The following is a 12,759-nucleotide window of genomic DNA, read 5'->3' as shown; positions in this document are numbered from 1 at the left end:
CATTTTGGTGTCTTTTTTTTTTTGTATGCTTTTTAGCAATTCTATTTAACGCTACTCTAGCTGCCACCAATATGGTTTGTAAATTTTCCTGACCTTGTACACCACCTTGTTGCTTGTTAAATGCACATTTAAGCTAAACGCCACTTTATTCATGTTTTGCTTTTGTCTGAATGCAGTCAATGAATAATCTCCTGCTGTGCAGATCTCAACATACAAATTCTAGAAGCTGAATGCTTTATGTACCTAAGTTTATTTTTGACATCTTAACCACTTAAGGACTGGGCCTATTTTTCAGACTTAGAACCCCCAAACATTATATATTTGTTTTCTAATACCCTAGAGAACAAAATGGCGGTCATTGTAATGCTTTCTGCCACACCGTATTTGCGCAGCGGTTTTACAAGCACTTTTTTTGTGAAAAATGTTACGCCTAGTAAATTGATACCCAACATGTCATGCTTCAAAATTGCGCCTGCTCGTGGAATGGCGACAAACTTTTACCCTTAATCTCCATAGGCGACATTTAAAAATTTCTGCAGGTTACCAGTTTTGAGTTAGAGGAGTTCTAGTACTAGAATTATTGCTCTCGCTCTAACGATCACGGCGATACCGCACGTGTGGTTTGAACATAGTTTTCATATGCGGGCGCTACTCACGTATGCGTTCGCTTCTGCGTACAAACTCATCGGCATGGGGCGCTTTACTTTTTTGACCCTGTCCTCCTTTTTTTTTTTTTTTTTTTTTTTTTTTTTTTTTTTTGTTAAATTTTGGGGTCACTTTTATTTTTATTACGAGGAATGTAAACATCCCTTGTAATAGGAAAAAAAGCATGACAGGACCTCTTAAATATAAGATCTGGGGTCAAAAAGGCCTCAGATCTCATATTAAGCAAAATGCAATAGAATCATTTGAAGAAAAATTCTCCTTTTTAAGACCATTGGGGAAAGTGCCACCGTATAATTACAGCGGGCGGTCCGAAAGTGGTTAACATAATGAGGCTATAGTTTAATCTAATTTTAGGCATTTTGTTTGAGATACATATTTAATTCATTATTTATAAAGTATTTGGACACTTTCATACAGAAGTAGGGTCAAAGCACACAAACTAAAGCCGTACACACGGGAACAATGCTGGGCGGCGACAGCCGGTTCAATAACCACCTCAGCCCCGGAAGATTTGGCTGCTCAATGGCCTGGCCATTTTTTGCGATTTGGCACTGCGTCGATTTAACTGACAATTGCGCGATAGTGCGACGTTGTACCCAAACAAAATTGACGTATTTTTTTCCCCACAAATAGAGCTTTCTTTTGGTGGTATTTGATAATTTCTGCGTTTCTTTTATTTTTTGCGCTATAAGCAAAAAAAAGCGACAATTTTGGAAAAAACCCCACTATTTTGTACTTTTTTTTTTTTTTGCTATAATAAATATCCCCAATTTTTTTTTTTCAAAAAGCAACTTTTTTTCTCAGTTTTAGGTCGATGTGTATCCTACATATTTTATTTTTAAAAATCGCAGTAAGCGTCTATTGGTTTGCGCAAAAGTTTTATAGCGTCTACAAAATAGGATATATATCTAATGGCATTTTTATTTTATTTTTTACTAGTAATGGCGGCAACCTGCATTTTTTTTCTTTTTTTTTATCGGGATTGCTACATTATGGCGGACACTTTTGACACATTTTTGAAACCATTGACAATTATACAGCTATCGGTGCTATAAAAATGCACTGATTACTGTGTAAATGTCACTGGCAGGGAAAGGGTTAACACTAGGGGGCGTTCAAGGAGTTAACTGTGTTCCCTGACTGTATGTTCTAACTGTAGGGGGATGGGATTGACTATAGGAGATGACAGATCGTGGTTCCTAGCATTTGTGTGTTTATACACGTCCCTGTTCTGCCTCTCGTGCCCGCAATCGCGCGTGGCAGGCGGACATCAGCACCCCCGCAATGCAGGGCTCGCCTACTAGCCCGCTTAAAGGAGCCGACTTACAGCTATGACGATTCGCAGGATCGTGCCGACCTGCCACTGTATGATGGCAGCTGGTCGCAAAGTGATTCAAATTGGCCCTTGTGTATGGCAGCTGGCCAGCTTCTGTCGGATGAGCATGCTGGAAAACAGCAGCCGACCGGCTCCCAATCAGCACTCTCAGCCAATGGCTAACCAGATTGTTCTGGCGGAGGGCTGTCCCCCTGTCAGAACATAGCTCAGCGGGGGAGATCACAGAAAAAAAACTGATAGTGTGTATTAGGCTTTAGTTAGGATCATCACAAGTAAAATTTAACATAAATGAGCTTCAGCAGTAAGATCAGTGGGCAATATACATATTGGTATTCATTTGAGAAGGGGGTTTGACAGAGACCTTCTTACAAATAGTAAGTGGTGTTAGAAATATAAATCAAATGGGCATCGTGGAAATAATCTCGGTATTTGAGTTTGTATATAAGATGGAGACCATTTTGTGGGGAAGGAGTTCTTGGGGAGCCCAAGAGGATGCGACTAGGACATTCTTGGGGGGGGGGGGCAGCCACGGGAGAGGTAGAGGCTTGTATAAATGTAGGGGACTGATGTAATTAGAGGTGGGTTAGAAAGGAAATTCTAGGATGGGTAAGGAAATGTGAAGCAGAGGAAAGGCTGGGAAGGTGAAGTTCCCTTTTGCCTTTCGTGCCTTTGGGCCTGTCGGTGCCGCCTCATTGGTGCCTGCCGGTGCCGCCTCATTGCTGCCCATTAGTGAAGGAGAAAACTTATTTACAAATTTTTATAACCAATGAAGACCTTTTTTCAAAATATTACCTTTTTTTATTTTTAAATTTGTTTAGCAAAAAACAAAACAAACCCAGACATGATCAAATACCACCAAAAAGTTCTATTTGTGTGAACAAAATGATAAAAATTGTTTGGGTACAGTGTAGCATGACCACGCAATTGTCATTTAAAAAGCAACATCGCTGAAAGCTGAAAATTGGCCTGGGCGGAAGGGGGGCAAAATGCCATTGCTCTACCCAGACTTTTTTTTTTCTTTAGGGATGCCTCCAATACAGGAAAGAATTCCAAACTGGAAAATTTTGCATGAATTGTCATGATCTGCTTTCGAAAGCTGTGTACTAACAATCAGATTAACGTGCAATCGCTTGAAAAGCGGTACTTTTTTTGATTATATGGGCCTTAAGCCCTGTGGGTGGGGTGAAATGTGTCAGGGGCATAGCCTGGGAGGAGCCAGGCTAAAGCTGCTTTTACTTTCTCTACACTTGAACTTTTTTCTCAGAGTGCAACATTCTATCAATGTTTGTTTATATGAACTATTGACTTTTTTTTTTCTGGGCTGCATCAGTATAGCAAAGTGCAACCAAATCATTAATTGTCCTCTAGTTCAGGGGCCTACAAATGTTCTAAACAAAAGGACCATATAACTGTCCTTCAGTCTTAAGGGGGCTAGAGTGGGCCCAGTTGGAGTAGAAAACAATACCTTCAAGTTTGTCAGCAAGGAGTAACAAAAGTATGCAGTGTTTGTAGTCAGGAGGAGGAATAGTATCAAATCTTTGGATATGGTGGGAGGAATAATGCCAGTTGCTCATCAGTGGGAGGAATAGTGCTTTATCGTTGGTATCTGTGGGAGGAATGTGCTCTCATTGTTTGTCAGTGCAAGGAATAGTGTCCATATTTGGTGTTACTGGGAGAAGTAAGGCTGGAAAAAGATAAGCAAAGGTCTGTATTCAGGCCACACCTTGAAGACCATTGCACTAGTTCATTGATGCCTTGTGGTTGTTCTCCTAAAAAGCTTTTGTAGCATTTACTTCAGATAATGTGCATACACCGATGTTTGTAAGCTCTAGAGAAGCCACAGACTGGCGAGGGCTTGATTATCTTTAGATTTGTTTTAGGGTTATGGAAAAAAGGCAAGTCATGTCAATCCAAAAGGGCACCAGTTTTGTACAGTGGTTGCATAATGGTGAATGCTAAATTTTGAGATGTTCCAGATAGCACTGAATAATTGTACTGTAACTACAGTCTTAAACATTATATACATGTCTCGTGGAATGGCTTTTAAATCAACCTCATCTCTAGTAGAAATTTGTTGAAGCAGTGGCCTGACACGTCCTTCTCTGAGCCAGAGCTAGTATGCTGCAGTTGGCATAGTACACTAGCATACTAAGCAGATATCCAACCCGCACGTGCGCCCTCATAGGAAACAACAGAAGGAGGGGTCAGGAGTTCTGGCGGGGACACCAGAAAAGGTTTGGGGCTGCTCTGTGTAATACATTTGCACAGAGCAGATAAGTATAAACCTGTTTATTTTAATTAAAGGGGTTGTGAATGTTTTTTTTTTTTTGTTTTTGTTTTTTTAGCCCAAGATTTGCTGAATTTTTGATGTGATCCCACTTCTGGATCATGCATAGTAAAAACATGTAAAATTCTAAACCTAAATGTAGAAGAACCTAGCACATACAATCACTGGTATTGTGTAGGCCGTAAAACTTGAGCACAAAGATCTTGCAAATAAAAAATTTAATTGTGAAACCTGCAGTGCTTTTTACATTCACAGATACTCCTAGGTTCATTTGTATAAACAGTGTCCATACAGGATTGTTTACTGTTCACCTGAAACACCTTAGACCCAGTAAGATAGATACTGCTATCATTAAGTTCTATGACATTTGTATGATTAGTGCCCCATTAGTGAAAGTGCCTCCGCTGCTCCTAATGGGAAGCAGGAGATTTAGGTCAGTCTTAGTTGTACTGGACAGACTTATGTGACCACTATTTTAAAATATTTTGCCATGATTTATGATTTTTTTTTTTTTTTTTTTTTTTTTTTTTTTTTCTTCAATTTGATTTAGGCGGAGTGTGATTGAAGCAGTTTACAACAGGCTGAATCCATATAGAAATGATGACACTGTAAGTATTTCAGCATCTGACTTTTCTAAAGCTGCTGGTGGGAAAGCTTCCATTTTAAATTGGCTTCTCTTTAGTGATTGTAATTTTATACATAGTAAAACATCAGGGGCATCTTAAATTCTTAAAAAAAGGCATATCTGGACAGAAATATGGAAGTTTCTATTGGCAATTTCCTTTGGTACATGTAAACTTCTGGGCTGTCTTCATCTGGTGAGTCCCTGATACAGGATAAGCATTTGTCTATCAAGTGTACCATACAGTAATGGAGGAAAAAAGGGGTGACCACCTCATAGCACACGCACCTTCAAAAACCAAAAAGATGGGTTCCATATTTTTCTCCTGACAGGTCATTATTTTTAAATTCCTTATTGGTATGTCTTAAAATAGCATATGACAAGACAATATGAATGGATACAAATAGGCCATGAACAGCTGTCAACAAAACAAAATTATGAAACCATAAAACAAGGGTATACAGAAGTCTTCACTAGAGGTCGACCGATATACGATATATCGGCCGATATTTGGTGTTTTTTTCTTAATCGGCATCGGCTGATTGTGCTGATAAAAAAGGCAGATATAACTCAGCGCGACTTGCAAATGACTTCTGAAGTCAATACAAGTTGCCTGTAGTCTTCTGTGAAGCACTTCTCTCCCCTCTCTGGGCAGCCTGCCAAATCTGATAAAAAGAACCTGAATTGATACAATGTTTACACTTCTGAATGAGCTGAACTCTGTGTGTAGAAGTTCTCAGTTTAACCATTTAAAGACTAAATCTTTTCTGACATTTGTTGCTTACAAGTAAAAATCCTGTATTTTCTGCTAGAAAATCACTTAGAACCCCCAAACATTATATATTTTTTTTTTTAGCAGAGACCCTAGGGAATAAAATAGCTGTTGTTGCAATATTTTATGTCACACGGTATTTGCGCAGCGGTCTTTCAAACGCAATTTTTAAAAAAAAAATACACTAATAAATTTTAAAAAAAAATAAGCAGTAAAGTTAGCCCATATTTTTTCGTCCAAAAGTTTTGATTACCTGTTTTTGTGTATTTATTTTTAAGATATAGTTTTTTTTATATATTTTTTTTTTTTAATCTAAATTATACATACAAGTGAACTGATTGGAGGTTTGTTTTGTTTAATAAATGTTTAAATGTAAAAAATTTTCTGTATCACTTTAGGTTGCTTTCACACTGCAGCGGGCATGCGTTGACGGTAAAAAGCTGCTAGTTTTAGCGGCGCTTTACCGTCATTTTAGCGGCGCTATTCGGCTGCTAGCGGAGAGCTTATAACCCAGCTAGCAGCCGAGGAAGGTGTTAAATGCGCCCCTGAAGCGCCGCTGCCGAAACGCTTTGCAGGCGCTTTGGCAGCGGTGCGCATTCATTTCAATAGGCAGGAGTGGTGGTATACACCGCTCCAAAGATGCTGCTTGCAGGACTTTTTTTAACATCCTGCCAGCGCATCGCCTCAGTGTGAAAGCACTCAGGCTTTCACACTGAGACTGCAGGGGAGCCGTTTTACAGGCACTTTACAGGCGCTATTTTTATCCCAAAAGCGCCTGAAAAACGCCCCAGTGTGAAAGGGGTCTAACTGTTAAATTTGATGAGATGAAGGAAAAAAGAAAAAAAAAAAAATCGGCCTAATATATCGGCCCAAAAAAATCGGCATCACATATCGGCCACCGAGATTTCTAAATATCGGCATCGGCCAGATTAAAACCCATATCGGTCGACCTCTAGTCTTCACCGCAATAATGACAGGTTTTTTAATGTAGTCTTGTCTGTATAAAAAATGTAGTTTATTGAATTCTGGAATGCCAGCTTAGTTTAAGAAATTAACAGATGCTATAAACGTCACCGCCTCCCCAAAAGTCTTTTCTGAACTGTTGGGTTCAAATTGTATAAAGTAACCTATTCAACTACTGTGTATTGCATTCTTTATAACCTTATGTAAACTATGCTAAATGCCAACCTTGCATGTGTCTTAATGAGCATATAAACCCCAAAACAAAACCACAACTCAACCACTTGCTTTACTGCCCTCCACATCCACCTGTGTGAACAAGCCCCTAGGGTGGCTCCACTTAATGGAGGAGCAGCAAACCACACATAAACGGCAGCATTTTCAACCTCTGGGGAGAGTAGTATAGATATTCTACCAAATTTAGATACTTGACTAACAAAGCTGAACTCCAGCTAACATTTTTTCAGCCCACTCTGCAACTATTTCGGGATAAGGGTTTTAAATGACAAAAAGCTGACCTGTGTTCCTGTTAATGGGTTGTCTCAACCCTCTTCCACTTTTGCAAAGGAAGGTGAAAAATTCTGATTAATCTGTAGCTGTCCCCACTCGACAGAAGTCAAACACTGGGAAAACTTTTGTTGATCAGCGGCTGCAGGAACTAACCATGTATACCCAGTCTTATTGGCTGGATCACCAGATGAAAAATTCTAAATAAGAAAACTAACATAGCCACCACATTTAAGGATCATAAAGTTTTAATATATTTTGGCTTGAGGCTTGTGCTTTAAGACTGCTATGGGTATTGCACTAAGATAGGGCAGCTTTGCATCCTTTACAAACATATGCAGTCATTTTTAGAAGTTGGTCTATGGATGTGTAGAAAAATTACCCAGATGTTGTGTCACACTCATCCTGATGATTTTACAACTTTACATTTAAAGAGAACCGTGAGTACAGCCAACATTAAGGCTGGGTAAACATATGCTGCAGCCATGGCTCACAGCATGGGGTCTGGTGCCTCCTTGTTAACTGGTTCAGGTGGAAATCCTGTCTGAATTCCCACCTGAATCAGAACCAAAGATGCACAGGACCCTTTTTAAATGTGGACCGCGGCCATCCTTGAGCTGTGTGAGCCAGGCGCACTCTCCTGTCATGCGAATTGGATGCAGGGAAACCAAAGGTCCAGCACTGTCCTCACCTGTGCCAGTTCTTCATTGGTCTTCAGGTTCACAACACTGGCATGTTACCTGTGGGAAGCCTCTCCACCCTCAGCTAAACTAAAGATGAATACCACAAGAAATGTTTACATTCCTTGTAACAGCAATAACAGTGATAAAGTGTAATTTTTTTTTTTAAATGTACAGAATATTGGCACACTATCAGCCATCGCTCTGAGAGGTGGCCGAAATATCGGTATCAGCACAGGAAAAAAAACAATATTGGTCGATCCCCAAGTCGGGGGTGATCGGTGCAGCGGCGGGTGGAGGTACAAGCACTGATCTCCCTGTATAGCTTTTAATAAACACAACTGACAGCTGTGGGAGGGAGAGGAGGAGAAGCGGCTGTCGGCTGCTTTATTGAAAGCTATACGGGAGATCGGTGCTTGTACCTCCCCCCCCACCAATGCACCGATCATCTGTGAGGCTGGCCGCCCCCCTGCTACGCTGAGGATACCTGGCCTGATGCAACAGGTATCAGATTAGTCAGAGCATTTATAAGAGTACCAGTACTGATGCAAATGCTTGGTATTGGTACCGATACTAGTATCAGTGCAACGCTATAAATTATGTTGCTCAGAGCTTCTCTTCAAATAGTTGCAGTTCAGCCTTTAAAAAAAAAACCAAAACAGGTAAATGTGTCGATACAAAGCATACTGATCTGGTTGTTTAGGCTCTAAATGATCTCTGGCCACAAAATGGTTAATTCTGTCATGGCCAGAGGTCATTGAAGCCTAGACACCTAGGACAGTTTTAGCAGCCTACATTTATGTACTGTTTTCCTAAACACTGTTCTATTTTTTTTTTATTATTATTATAGGTTAACAAGTAAACCTTTTCAATACTATATCAGTTACAGTATCAAACAGACACACTGCCATCTAAAGGCTGCAGTGGCCTCTGATGGCTAAAATATGTGTTTTAAGTTGTGTGTGATTACTATCATAGTGAACTCTGATCAAGAACCACTGAAGTTCCTAATCATTAGTTTAGCATGAAACGGACAGCCATAGACAACCTAGTTGTCGCTAGCAGCCTTGCAAAGATTTGAAAAGTAGTATGTTAGTGGGAAGAGCTTAAAGCATATGTTTAGAAATTTCAAAAAAGTAAACAAAATAAGTAATGTACAGCTCTAAAGGTGACTGGAAGAATGATTACACAAGAACAGAATTTTGAACTTTTATTTCAGTAGAACTATGGCTGTTTAATTTGTATATTGGAAAAACAGGTTCTAAGTTAATGGTCAAAAGCAATCTAGAGCCCTGGGTGTGTTGGGTAGTGTTTCTGCTGGGCCCTGTGGTTCCTTTTGCCATCACTTGTCACTGTTTTTTCTTTTATATATGCAGTTAGTAGCGCATTTGTATTCTTCTAGGTTCATATGTATGTAAGAAAACCTTTCTTTAGAGAGCGATGGGTGCTGACCTCTTACTGAAAATGTTGGTTGCCTGACTTATGCTGACCCTCTGGTTTCACTACTTTGTCCCAGATCTGAAAAGCTTATCAGAAACGTGGCAACCTCCAATTTTCTCCCAGGAAAGGTTTCCTTAAACTTTTAAATTGACTGAAAACATTCTAATGAATATTTACTCTTGCTCCTTATCTTTTAAAGGATTCTGCATCAACAGATGACATGTGGTAAATATATCCGTTTAGAAATGGAGTTTATATCCATCCTCAATGAACATACAGCCCAACCTCAGTGATCCTTCTTAGCATCCATCCTCAACCTTTTTCATTTAAAGAAGGGAATTTGATGTGGATGAGCTTGATGAAAACAATAAAACGCAGTACGAATGGCCCCTGACTATTGTACTGTTTTTTTTTTTCCCCTAATACTTTCTCTACACATATATTTTCTTTTTGTAAAACTGAAATTTTATGTTAAAGTACTTTCAAACAATACATGTTGTAAATCAGACTCCAGCAAATTCTGTTGTATGACTTTTTTTTTTTCTTTTTGTAAAGTGCAATTGTCCTTGTACAAATTGTCATATTTAATTATGGACTGCAAATTTCTCTAAAGGTTATAGGAAGTCTAGCTTGTTATGTGATGCAACCAATAATCTAACCCGATACATTCATGTGGTGGTTTTAGATTGGACATAAAGCAGCAACATAACCAGCTTGGGGTCCCTATTAAATTGTTTATAGAATTGTAACATTAGTGTACAGTGGATTTTTTTTTCTTTTGGACAAAACAGCTTTCAGTTCTGTCAAAATTAATTTTGGATGGCAACAAGATAATTATTGGAATTTTTTAATATAACCTTTGACTGATAAACGCAGTCTTTAAGAACAAATCTACACCAAGATTTAAACACACATCCATTCACTATTAATCACTTTGTGTTGTAATTTTTTGTTTTGTTTATAACTACACTGGCTGGGTCTGTTGCTGCTACAGAGAGTTCTGAATTCCATTTTATCAATAAAGCTTGATTTGACAAACACTCATTAAGGAGCAATTTTTCTTGTCTGCCTTTTTGGTCTCTGCCACTTATCCAAATTTTTGGTTATCTCAATATTTATTGAAGCCCCACAGTTGAAGCACACATCCATGCACAAGGATCATGCATTTACACCTTTTCTCCTGTGTTTTTGCTCAAGAGGTTTTGTAGGATTGTTTTTTTCCTTTAGGAAGTTTGAAGCTACTATGTCTTAAGCTTTTATATTCTGCTTGTAAGAAGAAAAAAAAATCCTGAAAGTCTAACACTTAATAAATGTTTATATTTTTTCCACTTTACCAATTCAGAAATTAGGGCAAGGTAGTGATTAAACTGTATTTGTGATTTGCAACTATTAAGCATGTGTATGTTTAACTATTAGTTGTCAATAATGCAGTTTACAACTATGATTGTCAAAGTATCATTTACCAACCAATATGTTTCCATATGAACACCAATTACTAAATTGTGTACCCTTTGTTCCTATATGTATAAAGTTGTGTTTATGTGAATTTTCATTGAATAGTATCCTTTCAGGTACACTGTATAGTACAAGTACCAGAATGTGATGTCCTTTTAGAGTCACAAAATCAATGGCCTTAAACTGAAAAGTTTAAAGGATCAGTCTACATTTAGAGCTGTTAGTTTTGGTAGATGTTGGTGAGCTGTATCACTGGCATCTTATAACTCTAGAAGACACTGGTGGTGGTATGCACACACATCACTTATCAGATCATTCTACCTAAACTTTCTGGAACCCTATCCCTTAATGCACTGGGCCCTAAATGCCAGTACCATTCAGTACAGCGTTCATCCCTGTCCAGCCGCAGTCTGCCATAGTCTTTGGCAGGCTGCCTGCAGCATCTTATCCCTCCAGGGCACACTGCAGCTGGATGACCCCAAATGGGCCTAACTTGGATATTTCTTGCTTTCCCTTTTGAGTTTATCCATTATTTAATTTGACTGCAGCATTGCTTCAAGTGTTTGTAAACACAATTTATTGTTCTGTATGTCTAGCATCCTACCTCACTGTATAAAGTTATAACAATTTGTTCATATATTGCAAAGATTATTACATGAAGATCCTGCCCCTATTGCCTGTTCTGTTTTAGGCTGACAGTGCTCAGCCATTGCATTTCTGTTAGCAGCATTGTCAGACTGTTTGTGCGCCACTTCACTTGGGCTGGCTTTCAGATCTGCAGGAGGAATGTGCACCCTAATGGCCAGCTGAGGGAACATGCCTTGCATGCTGAAAATGTTGCTAATTGAGAGACCAGGCTTAAAGTTGTCAGTGTTGTAAAGTGAGGCATGATGCCAAATCTACTTGAAAATAGAATTTGGGTTTACCTACATCATGGGTGCTCAACATGTTGCCCTCCAGCTGTCGCAGAACTACATGTCCCATCATGCATCTGCCTTTGGGTGTCAGTGACTTGCAGTGCCTCGTGGGACTTGTAGCTCTGCAACAGCTGGAGGGTCGAAGGTTGAGCACCCATGACCTACATTTTCATTTAATGCAGCTCCAGGATAAACAGGGGTTCCATGGTTAGTGGATGATCTGTATACCAGTGTCCACCTATAGTTGAATCAGTTTTGAGAGGGCTGACTCTTTAAAACTCACCAATACTAGTTTTGAGCATTGGAATGCTATATTTTCATATTGGTTGTGTAAACACATTCTGCTTTTTAGGATCCTGTTCAGTAAAACGCTATGGCAACGCACTGAGCAAGATTCAGCAAGCTTCTTTCACTCTGATGACCACTTGCATAGCACTAGCTCACAGCTCTTGAATTTTATTATCAACGTTGCTAGGATGCCAGTACATAATTTACTGCAGTATGTGATCTTTGCAATGTTCTTTCAAGTGTTGTGAACCACTCTTCACTGTTTAATTCTGGAGATGGAGCACTCGTGTGAAATATTAAATGCCACTTTTTTGTTTGTCTTGGTGACGGCTGGATTCAAGAGGGATTGGGGAAATCTTTAAGTTGAGCAATTAATATGTTCACAATTTTTGTGTTGTACTTATTTTCTGTATTAACCTTTTTAATCATTGAGGTGCTGGTATTGTAATTGTTTCCCGTTTGTTTACTATCTAGTCATGAAGTACATAAAACCACATGCAGTGTAAAAAAAAAAAAAAAAAATCTTGGTTTAAAAGTTAATTTCTCTAAATCCCAATAAAGACTGCAAAATGTGTAATTGTTGTACAATGCAAGATCGTGTAACCCTGTTTTATAGCCAGTGAAGTTTGTGCACTTCATTTTAAAAACTGTCCTTTTGAGTAATGCTTCTGCTGATAAATTAGTAAATTATTAGACTGAGACAGTGCCTTCTTTTTGCCCCGAAGATATAGTATGAGACTGAATTCCAGTGTATACCTATACTGTGTTATAGCATTGATTGAGGAATTATGTATATTTTATATTCAAGTGTAGATATGTTTCACTTATA

The 12,759-nt window shown here is 38.9% G+C and overlaps 1 protein-coding gene across 3 annotated transcripts in view; it reads left to right on the top strand.

Moving 5' to 3' along the window:
* Window positions 1-10,314, top strand: part of PPM1A (protein phosphatase, Mg2+/Mn2+ dependent 1A) — a 76,491-nt gene extending 66,177 nt beyond the window's left edge. For all 3 annotated transcript variants that reach the window (XM_073610546.1, XM_073610545.1, XM_073610547.1), the window contains exons 5-6: window positions 4,840-4,897; window positions 9,470-10,314. In XM_073610546.1, the coding sequence (XP_073466647.1) occupies window positions 4,840-4,897; window positions 9,470-9,499 (88 nt within the window). In that variant the 3' untranslated portion in view covers window positions 9,500-10,314. The remainder of the gene's footprint in view (window positions 1-4,839; window positions 4,898-9,469) is intronic.
* The last annotated feature ends 2,445 nt before the right edge of the window (window positions 10,315-12,759 follow it).

The sequence above is a fragment of the Aquarana catesbeiana genome, linkage group LG13, assembly GCF_042186555.1.
Source record: "Aquarana catesbeiana isolate 2022-GZ linkage group LG13, ASM4218655v1, whole genome shotgun sequence".
Classification (NCBI taxonomy): domain Eukaryota; kingdom Metazoa; phylum Chordata; class Amphibia; order Anura; family Ranidae; genus Aquarana; species Aquarana catesbeiana.
Note: the sequence above shows the minus strand (reverse complement) of the source record. Positions and strands in the feature narration are given on the sequence as shown.